At 45.6% G+C, this 16,254-nt stretch overlaps 1 protein-coding gene across 3 annotated transcripts in view; it reads left to right on the forward strand.

Moving 5' to 3' along the window:
* Positions 1-14,572: 14,572 nt before the first annotated feature.
* CLMN (calmin) overlaps positions 14,573-16,254 on the forward strand; it is a 77,144-nt gene continuing 75,462 nt past the window's right edge. For 2 of the 3 annotated variants that reach the window (XM_040600566.1, XM_040600567.1), the window contains exon 1: positions 14,575-14,772. In XM_040600566.1, the coding sequence (XP_040456500.1) occupies positions 14,691-14,772 (82 nt within the window). In that variant the 5' untranslated portion in view covers positions 14,575-14,690. Of the gene's footprint in view, positions 14,773-16,254 lie in introns of all 3 variants that reach the window. The other variant, XM_040600569.1, reaches the window with a different exon arrangement.

The raw sequence follows: 16,254 nt of genomic DNA on the forward strand, positions 1-16,254 counted from the left end.
AGCTGGACAAGAGTCAGCAGTGTCCACTCACAGCCCAGAAGGCCAACCAAATCCTGGGCTGCATCAAAAGAAGTGTGGCCAACAGGTCGACGGAAGTGATTCTGCCCCTCCACGCTGTCTGGTGAGACCCCACCAGTACTGCATCCAGCTCTGGAGTCCTCAGCACAGGAAAGACATGAACTTTTTGGATCGAGTTCAGAGGAGGGCCACTAAGATGTTCAGAGGGCTGAAGCACCTCTCCTATGAAGACAGGCTGGGAGAGTTGGCATTGTTCAGCCTGGAGAAGGCTCTGGAGAAACCTTACTGCAGCCTTTCAATACTTAAAGGGCGCTTATAAGAAAGATGGGGACAAACATTTTAGCAGGGCCTGTTGCAATAGGATGAGGGGTGATGGTTTTAAACTAAAAGAGGTTAGATTTAGAATATGTATAAGGAAGAAATTTTTTACAGAGAGGGTGATGAAACTCTTCAACAGGTTACTCAGTGATATGGTAGTTGTCCCATCCCTGGAAATGTTCAAGGTCAGGTTGGACGGAGCTCTGAGCAACCTGATCTAGTTGAAGATGTCCCTTCTCATTGCAGGGAGGTTGGACTAGGTGACCTTTAGAGGTCCCTTACATCCCAAAATATTCTATGATTCTAAGTAGCGTTTATTGGTTACTTTCAGTTGCTTCTTGTGAGTTTAAATGATCGTTTTCATTTGGGCATATTGTGGACCTCATTGTCAATGCATAAGAACCACAGATGAAGCAAACTGGAAACAAAGGAAAATCCTGTCTATTAGTCTATGCTGCTTGCTGAAGCATTTCACTGAAGGAAATACAGAAAATCACAGCTGGTAAATATAGCTAAAATTATGTTAAATCTCCAAAATTGTTTATGCTTTTACACACTAATGCCTTGATGCAGAAAACCGTTATACATATAACTAATGTTACTACCATGACAGTGCCATCATGGCACATTTTCTGTAGGTATTTGCATCTTTGTAGAACCAGAAGCCATGAAAATATATTTCAGTTCTACCTCAGTTATGCAAGTTACAGGAAATTATGTCCTTATGAACACGTGGGTAAGTGACCTTTTGAGGAAAATTATTATAATTAATAGATATTATAGGATCAAGACCTGATTATAACTAACAAGGTCATTGCTAAAATGGGGATATTTTCCAACCAGTTTTAAAACTTGTCTGGCAAAAAATAGGTCAGGTCACCCTAAATGGCGTTTGCAGTATGGTTCCAGGCAATTCTGAAATCAGTTTGGAGGAACTGATTTAAAACTTACATGACCTGTATCATATAAATTACAACCTCAGGGAACTCAGACGGTATTTATATGATTCTGCTCCAAGCATGAAACATTGGTTTCAAAATGCTGAATGATACCTGAACCTAAGAAATCAAATGTGAGAGAGAAGTGGTCACAAAACGTCCTGAAAACAGTCTTTCTCTTATAATATAGGTATGTATGGGAGATGAATGACAAGCTTTTGATGCAGTTCTTTGGGCCATCCTCAGTACCTTCATAACCCTGACTCCTTGCGGATCGTAGATGTCTCCTTGCAATCAGACCCTAGAGTCAGTGATCCACGGCATCAAGCCTTCATTTGGCTGGGAAATGACTCCTTCTGAGTATTCCAGTTGCACACGCAAAGGTACACACTGTATGAAGACCTGTTCTTATGGAAAAACGCAGCTGTGATTCCAGCCATTGCTTATATTTACACTTGGTCTGTTTTTTGATAAGAGGTTTATCCTGTGTGATACTGATGGTAATTCTTGGGTGACTAGACAGCTCCATGCCTGGAGACTGTTCCAACAAACAGAAAAAACCTAGCCTGATAACTCATATTGGTGAAACTGAAGTCTGGTAAGAGTAAAAATCATTACAAGTATTTTTAAAAATGCATCTGCTTCCAAGTTGCTACACAAAAATCCAGAGCTGGCACTCATCACATTTAACAGACCGGACATTGTTCCTGTCTGACAACTCAGCAAAGGAGCCAAGCATATCCTTAGATATGAACAATGTCAGGGATGGAGGGAGGGAGGAAAACATGATCCAATGTAGCCTTTCTTCCTAGGGGGGCCTAGACCCTGGAAGTGTCTTGGGATGAGGAAGCAGTCATTAGAAATTAGGTAATTACATCAGGGTCAGCCTTAGCCAGAAAATGTTACCTCTCAAGAGGAGAGGGACTTGGGAAGACCTAACTGGCACTGGCAAAAAGTATGACAATCTAAAACGAAGCCAACAGGTATATAGCCAGCCTCCTAGTCAAGTCGTCTCCAGCGTGATCCCCATGAAATGCGTGCACATAGCAATAATTCCATCATCCCACTGTCTGGGACCTGTGCAGTTAGAGGTTAATTCCCTCTCAGCCTTTATGGCACAAAATAAAAGCTCTTATTATTTTTGTTTTGTTTTTTTAAAACTTGTGTGGAGAAAGAGGCAGGCTTTAAATATTTGTGTAGGCTGCTTGGCAACAGATTGCACGTGATCTTTATAAAAACAATGAGTTCTCATAGAATTTACATTGTGTTTGAACTGGGTGCTAATGGCTCCTGACCAGCTCAATGGCTGGTTTGTGGGAAGGAACAGCAAAAGATCTGTTACATTGTGCATTGTGTGCTGCTACTCCAGCTCTCTGAGAAAGACTAAGCTGTCAGAAGCTGAGGACCAGGGTGGGAATAAAGCTGTGGCTTTTATGGTACATAAAATACACGAGGTGAGACCTGACGCTGGTTGCGGTTGTGCACTTAAGGCCACTTCTGTGGGGTGTCATCCACACACATGGCATGGTGCTCCCCAACACAACTGATGCCTGCAGGCCTCTCTCCTTTGGTCTCAGGAAATTAGCCGTGACCCCAATATTTTTCCTTCAGAAAAGATGTCTACTTTTCTGTAGTAAAGGCACTATTAAACAGATTGCAATCCTTTCCTGTCAGCTGAGAATTGATTTAAAACTGATGTATTGTCTGTTCAGCCATGCAGGAAAGGCAGAGCATACCTGTGCTTGCAGCTGGTCAAAGATCATTGAAATCAGCTCAGAAATCGGGAGATTTCTCAAAACAATAAGCACTGCTTACTTTTTTCTTTTTCTTCTTTTATATTTTTATTTGTTCTCCCTCTGTTTTGGCCCTTTTACCTTTAGGATACAACTGAAGCCTGTTTTCTTATGTTTCTCCCACTATTGCTGAAGCCAAAAACATACTTAATCCCCTGCAAAAGTTCTCTTCCTTGCAAGAAAATGGACTTTTAAGCAAATATCATTTGCAACAGAACTGAGAAGAAAACGGTGGTGATTTCTGGTGCTGGGTTTGCAACCCATTCCATAATCTGGGCAGGTGACACCATTTCCCTGCACAGATGGCCTTAGGTTAAGATCTTTTGAACCATTCCTGGTGAGGGTGGAGGGGTTAAGCACATGCAGTGCCAACTGGGCTGCTCTAAAAGAGGATCTAAAAAAAGAGTTCAGCACAGCTGTATCTGATACCCTACCTTAAAATGTGCATGAAAAAAACTTCTGATCACTCTTGCTTCGCTTTAACCAGTCAAAATACAGCCATTGCTTTCTGTTTACACAAGTAATAGTGAAACCACACAGCTTTCCTGAAAATTCCTCCATGTGAAGACACGTGAGTGTAGCAGCTCACAAGAGCTGGGAGAAGTAGGCCTTGGTAAGCAAACAGCATCCAATCCTGTAAATAAGATCATATGAATTCAGAGAAGTTAAGAGACTTACATATGGCCATGTACATCCTAAGCCAGAGTCAAAGCCAAATTAATGTCCAGATTTTCCAAATTCAGGTGCTCTGAATTCAGTGAATGATGATGATAACTTCCCATAGGTGTGTAGCTATTTGTATTTTAACTCTCAGAACATGCCTAAACAGGGGAAAAGAGCTCTCAAAAAGTGTCATGTGGTAGCAGAGCATCCTCTGACTATCAGAGCGTCTCTCTGCAAATGTCATGTGAATGTTAGGAGCCTTTGTGAAGTTGTATGAGAGGAGCATGAGGCAGTGGCTCCTGCACAGATGTATGTGACTGGTAGAGATGGTGCTGAATGAACACAGACCTGTTCACATGTTCGTGTTCCAACAACACTCTTCTGTTTACTCCCATATTCTGTAATTTCATATATATGTGTATGTATATGTACATACATAGATAATTTTATACACATCCTTGGCAGAGGGGCCATACAGGCTGCACACATACACAGGTATGAACTGTGCTGTAACAAGTATCTAGCAGCATGCGTTTTCAAACATTATGGTAATGATTTTGCCTATAAACGCAGGACAACCTCGCTAGAAATGAACTGTGTGTTTTAGTGACTCTTACTGAATTGACAACAGAGGATTAAATTATGACTAGCAAACCATTCACCTTTGTCAATGGATCTAATCACAATCTGTTTGATAGTGACCAAAGGAAAAAAAACACAACATCTAACGGCAGCTTTGTAGCTTTCTGAATGAGTGAATTAGTTCCCACTGGCTGAGCACTAACTGCAAACTGTTATCACTTTGCAGTTGCTGTTACTACTTTTGATTTACTCAAAGGCTTCATTTTCCAAGGCAGAAATCTGTAAAGAACGGAATTAAAACTCTTTGACTTAGTCTGTGTAGGAGCTGGAAAAATAAAAGGAAAAACTTTTAAGAGAAACCTTACAAAACTAAAGGTAAAGGACCATTAAACAGATCCTCTGATATGGTTTTTGTATTACTAGTCACACAATTAACCCACTTCTGAATAAACTCTACTGTGTTTGAGTACGGCACATCTTCTAGCAAGGCATGTTCTCTCTCTCTGAAGATTGTAAGAGTTGGCAAATCATCATTTCTCTGGATGACTGATTCACTATTAAAATGTCCTCATTTGGATTCCTCTTGGCTTCAGCTTTTAGCCATTGGTTTTTGTCTTTCTTGTCCACAGTGCATTTAAAAAACCCTAATGCCTGGTGTTTTCTTTTTAAGAAGAAAATTAACCATATGCATGAAATGCCCTGAACACTTTGCCTCCTCATTAAATACTTCAATGATATTTTACCAATCATCATAAGAAAGAGCTTCTGGACAGATACATACTTTTTTAATCATTTGTGCAACAAAATACAGTAAGATGTGTAAAAGCAAGTAAAAATCACTGAATACAACAGACAGAACACTTCAGCATGATGACATGTGGTCACACTTTCACCTCATCCTGGAATCTTAAAAAGCTCCCATAAAAGTTTCTTTGAATCAAATGGGATAAGCCATTGGCTTGTATAAAAATGCATGAGTTATAATGAAGAAAATCCTTGATTTTTCAAGCTGTGGGCAACTGGGCAGCCTTACCAGATCTTACTAAAGCTAGGCAATTTGGCAGATTTGTACATCAGCAGTTCTACAATCTTGGAAACAGTTATTGCCCTTGGGACTTCCATTCAAACTCATCACTCACTACTGTGCTGGTTTTGGCAGGTGGGAGACTGCACCAAATGTCTTGTCTTTTTTGTTTACTAGTTCTTCTAAGGGGAGAATTACAGATTGTTTTCCATCCCCAAACTTTTTTTCAAATTACTCCAGTTGAATCTTGTACTATGATATCATCTGCTCATTCAAGTCAAGGGAATTACACATAAATGGATGTATTCCCGAGCCTTTCTCCAAAGCAAAGTACAAATATTTCTGTCAAAGCTGACTTAAGAACACTTATTTGCCAAGTGATGATGCCTCATACTCTTGTCTTTGTCCTTAATTGCTCTTCGTTTTTGCAAAGAAGTTATTAAACCAGAAAAAATCAATGCATAAATATGTACAAATCCACCAATTTCTTAGCCCCTCAACACTCACCTCTGTGATGCAGCCATAACTGGGTGCTGCAGGGAGAGGCTGGACATGGGAAGAGGCAACTTTAATGAAATCCCCATGCTGAACCATTGGGAAGTTATCACTTCAGCCTGCATTCTCTGCTCATGCACACACAAATACCTACAAACTGAATGCAGGAAGCTCTTTTCGGTACCCCACACAGATACCACAGTTTGCTCTGTCTCCGGATTTTTCTGTTTAAAGGAAGTGTTTGAAACCTAGAGACTGAGTCTCAGCTATATTCATCCCTTTTTAACAAATGCACAGTGATAGGAAGTAGGCAGCCACCTCTCACTAGGAACACATCTTTACTGGGGTGCTGCTCTCCAGCCCAACAGCAAGGGCCCTGCTGACCCCAGCAAAGCAGGGACATCGAAATTTGTTTAAGCAATGGCTCCACTGTGTGTTCGCTAACATTACTTTTGAAGTGATTAGTCTTTAACGACATATTGGTTAGAGGCTGATAAATCCTGATAGATGCTTGCAGTTAACTGTGGTCGGGTGAAGTACCACCAATCAGGACTTCTAAATTGCCATCTGCAGCAACCGCAAGGACATGCCTGGCATTGGTAGCACTCCTCAAGGTCATGCTTTGAAACATGGTAAAGAGAAACTTTTAAAAGCATCAACCTCTGTCTGCTAAGGAATGACTGCTGGGTTTTAATTCTCCCTATTTTCAGAGGCTTCTGGCAGAACTGTGACATTAAATATTCAGTGAAATACAAGTAAGGTTTGAAAATGCCTGCTCGGGAAAAACTTGGAACCATCAGTGCATCTCATACTGCAAAAGCCTCCACCTGGCAGGTTACATATCAGAGTCACCTACTTTTTACCTCAAGAAATGATCCACTTATTCAACAGCTATGGGGTACTGCCCCTCCATTTGAAACATTTATATATTTCTGTTACTTGCAAAGCTAATGTTGTCTGGGAAGGCCAGGGAAGGAACCTCTTCTTACATCTCTTTCACAGCCAAGCTGGCTTGAGATTGGATGTAAAATTGAAACCACTTCTTCAAATAGAAACAAACAGATAGGGGAAAGGTTGAATTACTTCTGAGGGGAGCTGCATTGACAGGCAGTTTAGCTGAACGTTGCATTTGGAGAATATTTGACATCTCCAGTGCTGTGAAAGAGGTCAGTCAGTTCAAAAGAAGCCTGCTTGCTTGCTTGCTTCTAAGAAACTAATTCATTTTGTTATTATGATGAAGTATGCATGATAAATGACACATATTTCATCCTTCCATAAACATTTTACTGAAAAAAAATGCAGGTTGCTTTCTATAATATAAAATAATATTTCAGGGCTTGTAAATTTAATTTCAGGCAGGTTAAACCAGGAAATTACAGCAAATTGCAATATACAAGAGATTTGAGATCTGCAGATGGAAAGCTGTGTATAAAAGCCAGTAATGTTATCATTATTTTTATAGCATCTGCAACTTCAGTGCTTAAAGACTGTAATAACTGCCTGCTGCGCGCTGCCCAGCTTCCAATCCTAGTATTCATGGGGTAAAAAACAGACCATGCAATCTCCATTTTCTACTTGAAGCATTCACTCCTGAATGGTGTCGGAGACACCTGATTTGTAATTTACACTGTGTTAAATATTTGTAGTTATGTCCAGAATTAGTCTTTTCTAGTGAACATTATTGCACAGGTCTTGACTCGTATCTATTGTGTATACAGTGAAAGCACCCCAAGTTTCTCTAATCAAGACAGTTCAGGCAGAAGAAGGTACCTGGCTAGCTAGGGTCACCTGAATCTGAACATTGTGCAGCAGGGTGAGTGGGCCTGCTGTAAGTAGTGTTCAGCTGTGGCTGGATTGCTTCTTCCTGCACAACTTCACCAGCTTATGTAGCTCTACAGGATTTTACCTTTGGGCATCATCTACAGAAATATCCACCATAGCAATTCACTGCTCTGTGGTCCCTTTCTCCTTCCATGAATAAGCCCCTACATGACATAGGTTCCTCTGTTTCCTGAGTCATGTTTAAGCTGTTGCTTGCACCAGGCTGGCATCTCTACCTTTGCATGGAGATGAGATAGGATGAAACAATGAAATTTATATTATGGAAGTGGGTTGTGAAGAGCTGGGAACTCCTAGGAGACACTCAGATGGTCTCAAGATGAAAGACTTACTTCATGGGTCTTTTTCCTGGCCTTTAGGGTGCTACACAACATCTACAGCTGGAAAAAAAGATCCCCGTATTGCCACACATTGAAACTTTTGTTCAGTATCTACTGAGGCAACAAATCTTCATAGCATGCTGGAGTATACAGAAGGGAATCTGAAGGTCCTGAATTCAGTTGGTCACAGACGACTGAGAGCAAGCCAGGCTCAAAGGGGTAGAATTACACAATACTGTCACATGGATGAGACCAACTGCATCCTGCATCCATCAGAAACAGAGGAAAAATAGGAAGGGGAAAAAAGGGAAAAAGAGCAAACAAGTTTCCAAAAACTAGATGGAGTTTTTACTGTGTCAATTCCTTGCTGAATCAAGGAAGAGTTTTGCCCTAGTAAAGGGGAGATTTTGAACAAAAGGCCCATGGCAACAGAAACAAATCAGCTCCACAAGTACATAATATTCAAATTAGTTTTACATAACTACTCTCCTTTTCTTCCAACCGTCAGACTGCACGAAAGAGCAGCAGAAAACCAAACTGAATGTAAAAAAACCAGCCTGCAGGCCAGGGAAGGACATTTCCCATTGCCTCTGTCAATTAAAGCATGCATGTTCTCAATAAATCACACCTTAAAATAACCCATGCTCACCAAAGCTAATGAAAAAATAACAGAGGAAGGACTGGGAGTGACCTACACAACCCTGTTCCCACCACACCAGCCACCCCGGTGAAGAATCAGAAGGACCTCACCCGCACAGCTTCTGCACACGGAAGCTGTCCCTGATGTGACACCATTACCCCAAAAGACCCAGTCTTGAAAATACCACTGCTCACGGGAAAGTCCATTTTGCTACTAAGTTGGCACAAAATTCACCTCGATAGCAATGAAATAAAACAAATTTAGCTGAACTTGTCCAGGTCAGAAGCCACTGTAACTCCTGGCATTATTTGGAAACTGTGTGAGGAAACTTGTTTACAGCATATAGAGACCTTCTAGCAAGTGCCAAAGTCGGCTTACTGCCATTACATGGCACCAGTTGTGAATCAGCGTGGCTCATCAGTGTGGCCTACATGGTGGCCTTCTGGGAGTCAAGGAAGAAGGAGACAGAGCAGAGGGAAAGAAGGGAGGCTGGCCACCATCCAGGGTTTGTACATGTGCTCAGTGGTACACTGAGGCAGGGCCAACAGTCACCGCACCTCTTCTGCTGTTAGCATCTGAAAGGGACCAAGAGGAACACTGGTTTAGTGGGGCACAGCACTCCTGTTTCTAAGCTGGTATTCATTTTATTAATTAAATAAATTTTATAAATGAAGTTATTGCTTATTATCAAACTTTGGTTGGATACTCTAACACACGTTAGAGTGTACTTTCCCTTGCCTTTAAAGAAAGTCATAAAGGACTTAGATTTCATAACTTATTTAGTTTTTTGTGCACAACCTCGTTTCCTCCAGTTGCTTACTCCTCTGATTACAATATCTCTCATTTCTTTTACACCTTTTCCTGAGTGTCTCTTGTTTACCTGGTTGAATTAGAATGTCTTTTTTCTCCTGACTTTTCTGGTGTTTTGCTTTGAAAGTCTATTTTACATGGTACTCCTCCCATTGTTTACATGTGTGTGGGAAGAGGAGCCAGACTAAGGGTGGCTGCTGTTGGACAGGGTAATAGAAATGAAATCTTCATTTAGCTATTCCTCTGGTACAACTAATGAGTCTTTTCTCATGGTTGGCACTCCTTGTTGTTTCAGATACAGGCTAAACAAGGAAAATGAAGTGTTGATGAGACCCATGGTGGCACGATTATTGCTTTGAAATGGAGTCACCATTCAGGTCAGGTTATACTGTAGCTGTAAAATATGAGAGTTAAATAAGAATTTGGATTACTTTCCTGTGTTACAGACTTCAACTTTCCTCTATTTTCCTCATTCAGCTATAGGGTAAGAAAGCCTCCATTTTCAGTCCTCTTCCACGAAGCCTTCAGAAAAACTAAACAGGTTAAAAATTGAGTGAGACCTTCACCTTCTGTGTAGCCCCTTTAATGAGCCAGAAGAGCAAGTCAAGACTTGAGGGCTATGCCAGTAGTGTAGGGGAAGAATTCAAATGCCCACCACCTTTCCAGAAACCCTATTTGACGTGGACAGAGGAGCACCTTGCAGGCCTGCGGCATTCAATAAGAATGTTTTGGGAATGTGAGGAGAGGGAGGTCTAGCAGGGATCAATGTGGAGTTATTTTTGTAGCTCTTTGACCAGAGCAGCCAGGGATGCCTAAGGCATGCCTGGATAGGAAGTTACAATTCCCTGAGGTTTTAGTTGAATACGCACAATGTCCTCACGTGGACATACCTATTGCAAGAGAGACAACATCTTTTTCTCGTTAGCATTGGTCTGGAACTGGTTTAAGCAAAGCCAGAAAATAATCCATCCCTGGAATGACTGTTCATATGGGGAACTCTGTTTATATAAAGCCAAAGCAATTTAGCTACAATGGCATAAATATCTTCCTTAATTCCATAAATAGCTTCCTTTGTGTCAGACATCTTCCCATGCTGTTTTAGCAGGAGCCACAAGGCACCCTCCATCCTGACAGGCACAAAGCCTAGCTGTAGGATTTGATACTATCAGGCAATCTTAAAGTATAATTTTTCTTCTCAAACTGAGACATCATTTAACATCTCTATTCTGCATAGACTAAAAAGAAAAAAAATGAAGGTGATCTAGAAAAGCAATAAGTTCCTCATGAACTTCCTACTAGAACACCAACTTCTCATATGTGACCAAAATCTTATTTTAAATAAACCTGATACTATAGTTCAGACTCTTGGCCAAGTGTTTACAGTGTTGCCCTAAGTAACAAGTGTGAGCCAAGAGACTTAATCAAATGTAATCTTCTTTTTCAGTTATAGAATTGTCCTTAAACGTCAAAAGGCAACTGAACTTCAATAATAAAATCTGAAATCATTTTTTGTTCTTTACTCCTCCTTGCTGTATACAATCAGTTACTTCTTAGAAGGCATATAGTATTTTCACAGATAATTTCCCACAAGTATTTGTGGATTTTATGACAAGTAACATAACGTTTGAAGTTCTGGATTTATGTGAGAATCTCAGATTTCATACTTTCTTCTTGAGATCATTCATAGACCACATGGTTGCAGGGAAGAATGTAAAAACTTAAAGAAACATGTTTATAAAGGATGCCCCTTTTGATCTCACAATTTTTTAGTGTCCTTACAATTTTAGAGCCTTAGATTATCATATTGGAGCACTTATTTCTGCATATATTGTGATTTTATTCACAACCATCTCGGAGGAGGTTTACCTATGAGGGCTTCTGCTAACAGTGGAGTTGGTTTGGGGAGGTGCCAAAGAACTGTCTGAAGGTCTCAGACGGACAAACGCAGGCGATGCCTGTCAGGCTGTGGGCGGGACTGCACCCCTGTGAAGTGAAGCTGGACCAGAGTTTTCATTCACAGTAGCTCGGGACCCAGCGTATTAATGCAAGACGAGGTCAATGCAGCTTATGTTGACGCGCTGGGCTAGAAACTGGAGTGCCCAGACCTGCCAGATGGGCCTGGCCCAGGCCAAGGTGGAGGTCCTGCCTGGCTGACCGGCAGGAGAAGGGCAGGCAGCAGGGCTGGTGCTCTCACCTCCCGTCGGCACAGGAGGAGCGGGCAGTCCCAGCCTGCGCCGGCTCCTGGGCCCCACTGCCCACCGCCATTTTGTCTTCAGAAGATGGGGCTGCACAGAGCAGGTGCTTTCCCAGGTAAGAAAGGTTTAATGCCTTTCTCTTCTCCCTAAGCAGAAGTTTTAACTTCCCCATGCCCACAATGTTAATCATTTACAACATCTCAAACTCAACCTGACGCTGAGACCCAGACTGTGCAGGTCAAATGCAGCTACAGCCGCCAGGCCTGGAGGTGCCGGAGGTGCCGGGGCTGTACCTTCAGCCACCCCGAGAGCGGGGCTGGGCAGCTCTCAAGCAGGGCAGGGAGCAGGGCCACGGCAGTATTTAGCCCCAGAAAAGTGTGCAGAGAGCAATGAATCACAGCTGCGACACCACACGTCAGGTGGGGCTGGCAGCAAGGAGTTACTGGGTTGCTTCCTCTGACCTTTGGTCCTTCCGCTGCACCTCAGTGTCCACCTTCTGTGTCAGAAACAGCATGGCCAGCAGGACCAGGGCAGTGATCGTCCCCCTGTGCTCGGCACTGGTGAGGCCGCACCTCAAATGCTGTGTTCAGTTTTGGCCCCTCACTACAACAAAGACGTTGAGATGCTGGGGTGTGAAGGGTCTAGAGCACGAGTCCTGTGAGGAGTGGCTGAGGGGACTGGGGTTGTCTAGTCTGGAGAAGAAGAGGCTCAGGGGGGACCGTATCGCTCTCTACAACTCCCTGAAAGGAGGTTGCATTGAGGTGAGTGTTGGTCTTTTCTCCCAAGTAAGAAGTGATAGGATGAGAGGAAATAGCCCTAAGTTGCACCAGGAGAGGTTTAGATTGGCTATTAGGAAAAAATTCTTCACCAAAAGAGTTGTCAAGCACTGGAACAGGCTGTCCAGGGAAGTGGTTGAGTCACCATCCCTGGAGGTACTTAAAAGCGGTGTAGATGTGGCACTTAGGGACATGGCTTAGTGGTGGACTTGGCATTGTTAGATTTACAGTTGGACTCCATGATCTTAAAGGTCTTTTCCAACCTAAATGATGCTGTGATTCTATGATTCTGCTGCTGAAGCTTGCAGACTTGTTCACTTCCCCTGTGTCTCATATCATCTCCCTTTCTCCAGCGGGCATACCGACCATAGCAAGCATCCACTGGGAGGTCTTATGAGCAGGCCAGCACAGACTGGGAGAGGCCATCCAGAGAGCTCATGAAACCCCAGCTCTAGGAGGGTGCCCACGCATGATGAGACAAAGCCTCAGCTCTCCCCCTCTGGTGCTGGCAGTAGTCCTGCTTTGAGCGGTGGCATGGACTAGGGACCTCCAGCCCTCTGCAGTCCCCTGCAGACAGTATTTCACTGATGACCATTCACCTGCTTTTCCCACAGCCACACCTGCTCAGTTTCCAGCTCCACCTCTAAATGCGGTACTGATGTATTTGGCCCACTCGGATAACTCCTGGAAAAAACAGGTCCTCCCAGTGCAAAATGAAGTTAAAGCTCAGCATTGCAATTTGTGCAAATCTGGCTGAGTTCAGATGCTTTTTCCTTTCCACAAGCTGTTTCTTCTGCTCCTTGGATTCAGGTTCATAAACTTCAGCATGGCATTCATCTATCCTTAAATTTGTGCAAAACTTTTGAGCCTTGATGCTTATAAACAGCTGAAGACCACCCCAGAGTCTTGGAGACAGGGTTTCAGGATAGTTGACTGTTTGCTATACAGTTGACGGATAGTTCACTGTGCGGAGTCCGTTGCCCACCTATTGGATTCTTTATGAATATTCACCTATTGGATGCTTTATGAAGGACTTTGCCTTCTCATCATCTCCATCTGTTTTTGAGTCACAACAGACGGATCAGCCAAGCGGGCTGTGGGGAGAGTGCTGCACTCCTGAGCTGGGTGAAACAACTGGCTGCGTGGAGTGAGCATTTACCTGGGATCACATAACACTTCCACCTTGAAAGAGTCACAATCTCTACACCCCGATTTGTTTATATTTAACTTTGTAGATCTCAGCTTGTGTGTTTTGCTAGCCTAATGATGCTATACTAGTCCAACTGGATTGTGTCAGAATTTGCTGTTTACATTATACAGTCTTCACGGTTGGAAAAGAAACCAGGCACGGAAGTACAAATCATGGTATATTGCAAGGAAATGACTTGTATGTGAAGGAAACGCTCATGCTGTTCACAAAGTTTGCAGGGCACATATTTTAGTGATGCTGACAACAATTACTGTGCGATTTTGATGAAAAACGGTGTAAATTAAGATATTCAATGTGAAAATTCACCACAAAAGAACTCAAACAGCCTAAACGAGCTAGCAAGGGCAGGCTAAATGAGTGTGCAAAGGGCGTATTAGTGTTTTCAATTCCTAGTGGTGCTTATTTCATCTCTACAAGGAAACCCCCTCTGCCCTTCATACTTTCTTCTTCCCTTTCTACCCTGGATGCGTGACATCTCTTCCTGGGGACGACACCTCTCCCGTCCCCGGGCACAGCAAGAGAAAGCAGGCAGGAGATCGGTATTGTTCGCAGTCCCCCTGCTGCCTCAGCAAGAAAAACGTATTTATTTGGAGCGTCAACAGGCCATTCCCGAGCGGGACGGGGCAGGGGCTCCGGCCGGGGGCAGCGCGCCGCCGGGCCGGGGGGCTCCGCAGCGCCGGGGCCGGGCCCGCACCCGCCTGCGCCCGAGGAGGCGGCCGGGGCGGGGGGCGCGCTGCCGCCCGCGCCGCTCTGCGGGGCGGCGATGCGGGAGCCTGGCCGCCGCTGGTGAGGGGAGGAAGGGGGCGGCCGGCGGGGGACTGCCCGCGGCGGCGGGTACGGCCGGACCCCCGCCTCACTGCGCGCCGGCGCTCCACCGCCCCCGGCCGGGCGGAGGGAGGGAGGGAGGCGGGCGGGAGTGGGGAGGGCCGCGGGGCGGGGCGCGGCGCGGAGAGGGGCCGCCCCCCCGCCCGCTCCGCTCCGCTCCGCGCCCGCCGTCGGTGCCGGTGAAGGCGGCGGTGGCGGTGCCGCCCGCTCCTGCCGACCTCGCTCGGCCCGGCCCTGCGTCCCCATGGCCGGGCAGGAGTGGGACTGGTTCCAGCGCGAGGAGCTCATCGGGCACATCAGCGACATCCGAGTGCAGAACCTCCAAGGTAAATCGACACCTCCGGAGAACCGCCTCCCCCCCGCCCCCGCGCCGCCCCGCGCCCCTTCCTCGCCTTCTCCCCGTGCCGGTCCTTCCTCCCCCGCCTCTCCCCGTGCCCTGGCGCGGCGCTGCTGCGGGCTCCGTGCCCGCCCCCCCGGGCCGCCCTGTGCGGGCTCCCCCGGCTCCCCGAAGCGCGGGCGGTGCGGGTGCGGGGACGGAGGAGGAGGATGGCGGGGCCAAAGTTTCGCCCGAGCGGGGCGCCGGGCCCGCCCAGCCGGCGGAGAGCCCCGGTGCAGGGGCGAGCGGCGCCGGGCCCCGCGGGAGGGACGGGGCGCGGGGGCTCTGGGGGGCCGGCGCAGCCGGTGTCCCCGCCGCGGGGGGACGGTACCGCCCCGGGCTCCTCCTGAGGGCCGTCGGGGCGCGGGCTGCAGGCTCCGGCTCACCTCGCTCCCTCTCGGGGGGACCCTGCCGGCCGGGCGTGCGGGGCGAGCGGTGCCGGGGCTCGCCCTTCGCCGCGGGTAGCGGGAGCTTTGCCTCCGGCCGCCCGCGGAGCCTGGCGGAGGCGCCCCGCGGGCTGGGGCACAGCCCGCCCTGCGCTCCCACCCGCAGGTTTGGGGGTGCGCGGCCGCAGTCGGGGTACGGCCCCGGCTCCGTACCAGCGCAGCCCGAAGGGAGCCGGGTGGCTGAGTACTCAATTTAATGTGCCTTCTCATAAGCTACTGTTGAATAAACAAGGGCAGAGTTATTGGATAAGTCATCTGCGAGATGCAGCCCTATTCTGCCACAGGCAGTGCTGGCGGAAAGGATGCAATTACCTGGGTTGGAATGTAGCTCGGTATCAGTGTAGTAGCTCCTCCAAAGTTACGTTTGCCCCTCTCCAGCCAACTCTTTGTGACTGGCAAGGACAGCAAGAATCGATGAAAGAAGAAAAAGCAGAAGTGGCTTATGGGAGAGCAATTTGTTTAATGTAACATACCAGCCTTGATCAACAGCTCACATTACACGGCGATGTATCTTCATGTTCCATAAAAATAATAGACTTGAATTATAGGTCATTATCTCTTCCTGTTTATGCTTAATGATATTAAGGCGCTGACTACTGGCAGAGGCAGTGCAGTTGCTGGAAATCAGTTTTGGTTTGGCTTGATTGTAGATGATGTATAATTTATCAGAAAAGAGACTCAAATTAGCCATTCTTTCAGATCTGATGTTATATTAATGCAGTTAACTGCTGATGGGGTCACTCCACAACATTTTAGCTTGCATCGTCATAACCTCTGAAGTTCAGATTTTGAGTGAAGCCAGAGCTGTTGATTCCAGGATGAACTCCCGTTGGGTTTTGACAATATCAGATTATAGTGTAATTCTACATTTTGAACTCCTGGCTCTGTCTTTTTCAATTCTGTGTGTTAGCATGGATGGTCTGCCTCTGAACTCTTGTTGCTCAAAACTGTAGCAATTAAACCAGGTTTAATCCTTAACTCAGGGG

The sequence above is a fragment of the Falco naumanni genome, chromosome 7 (genome assembly GCF_017639655.2).
Source record: "Falco naumanni isolate bFalNau1 chromosome 7, bFalNau1.pat, whole genome shotgun sequence".
Taxonomy (NCBI): Eukaryota; Metazoa; Chordata; class Aves; order Falconiformes; family Falconidae; genus Falco; species Falco naumanni.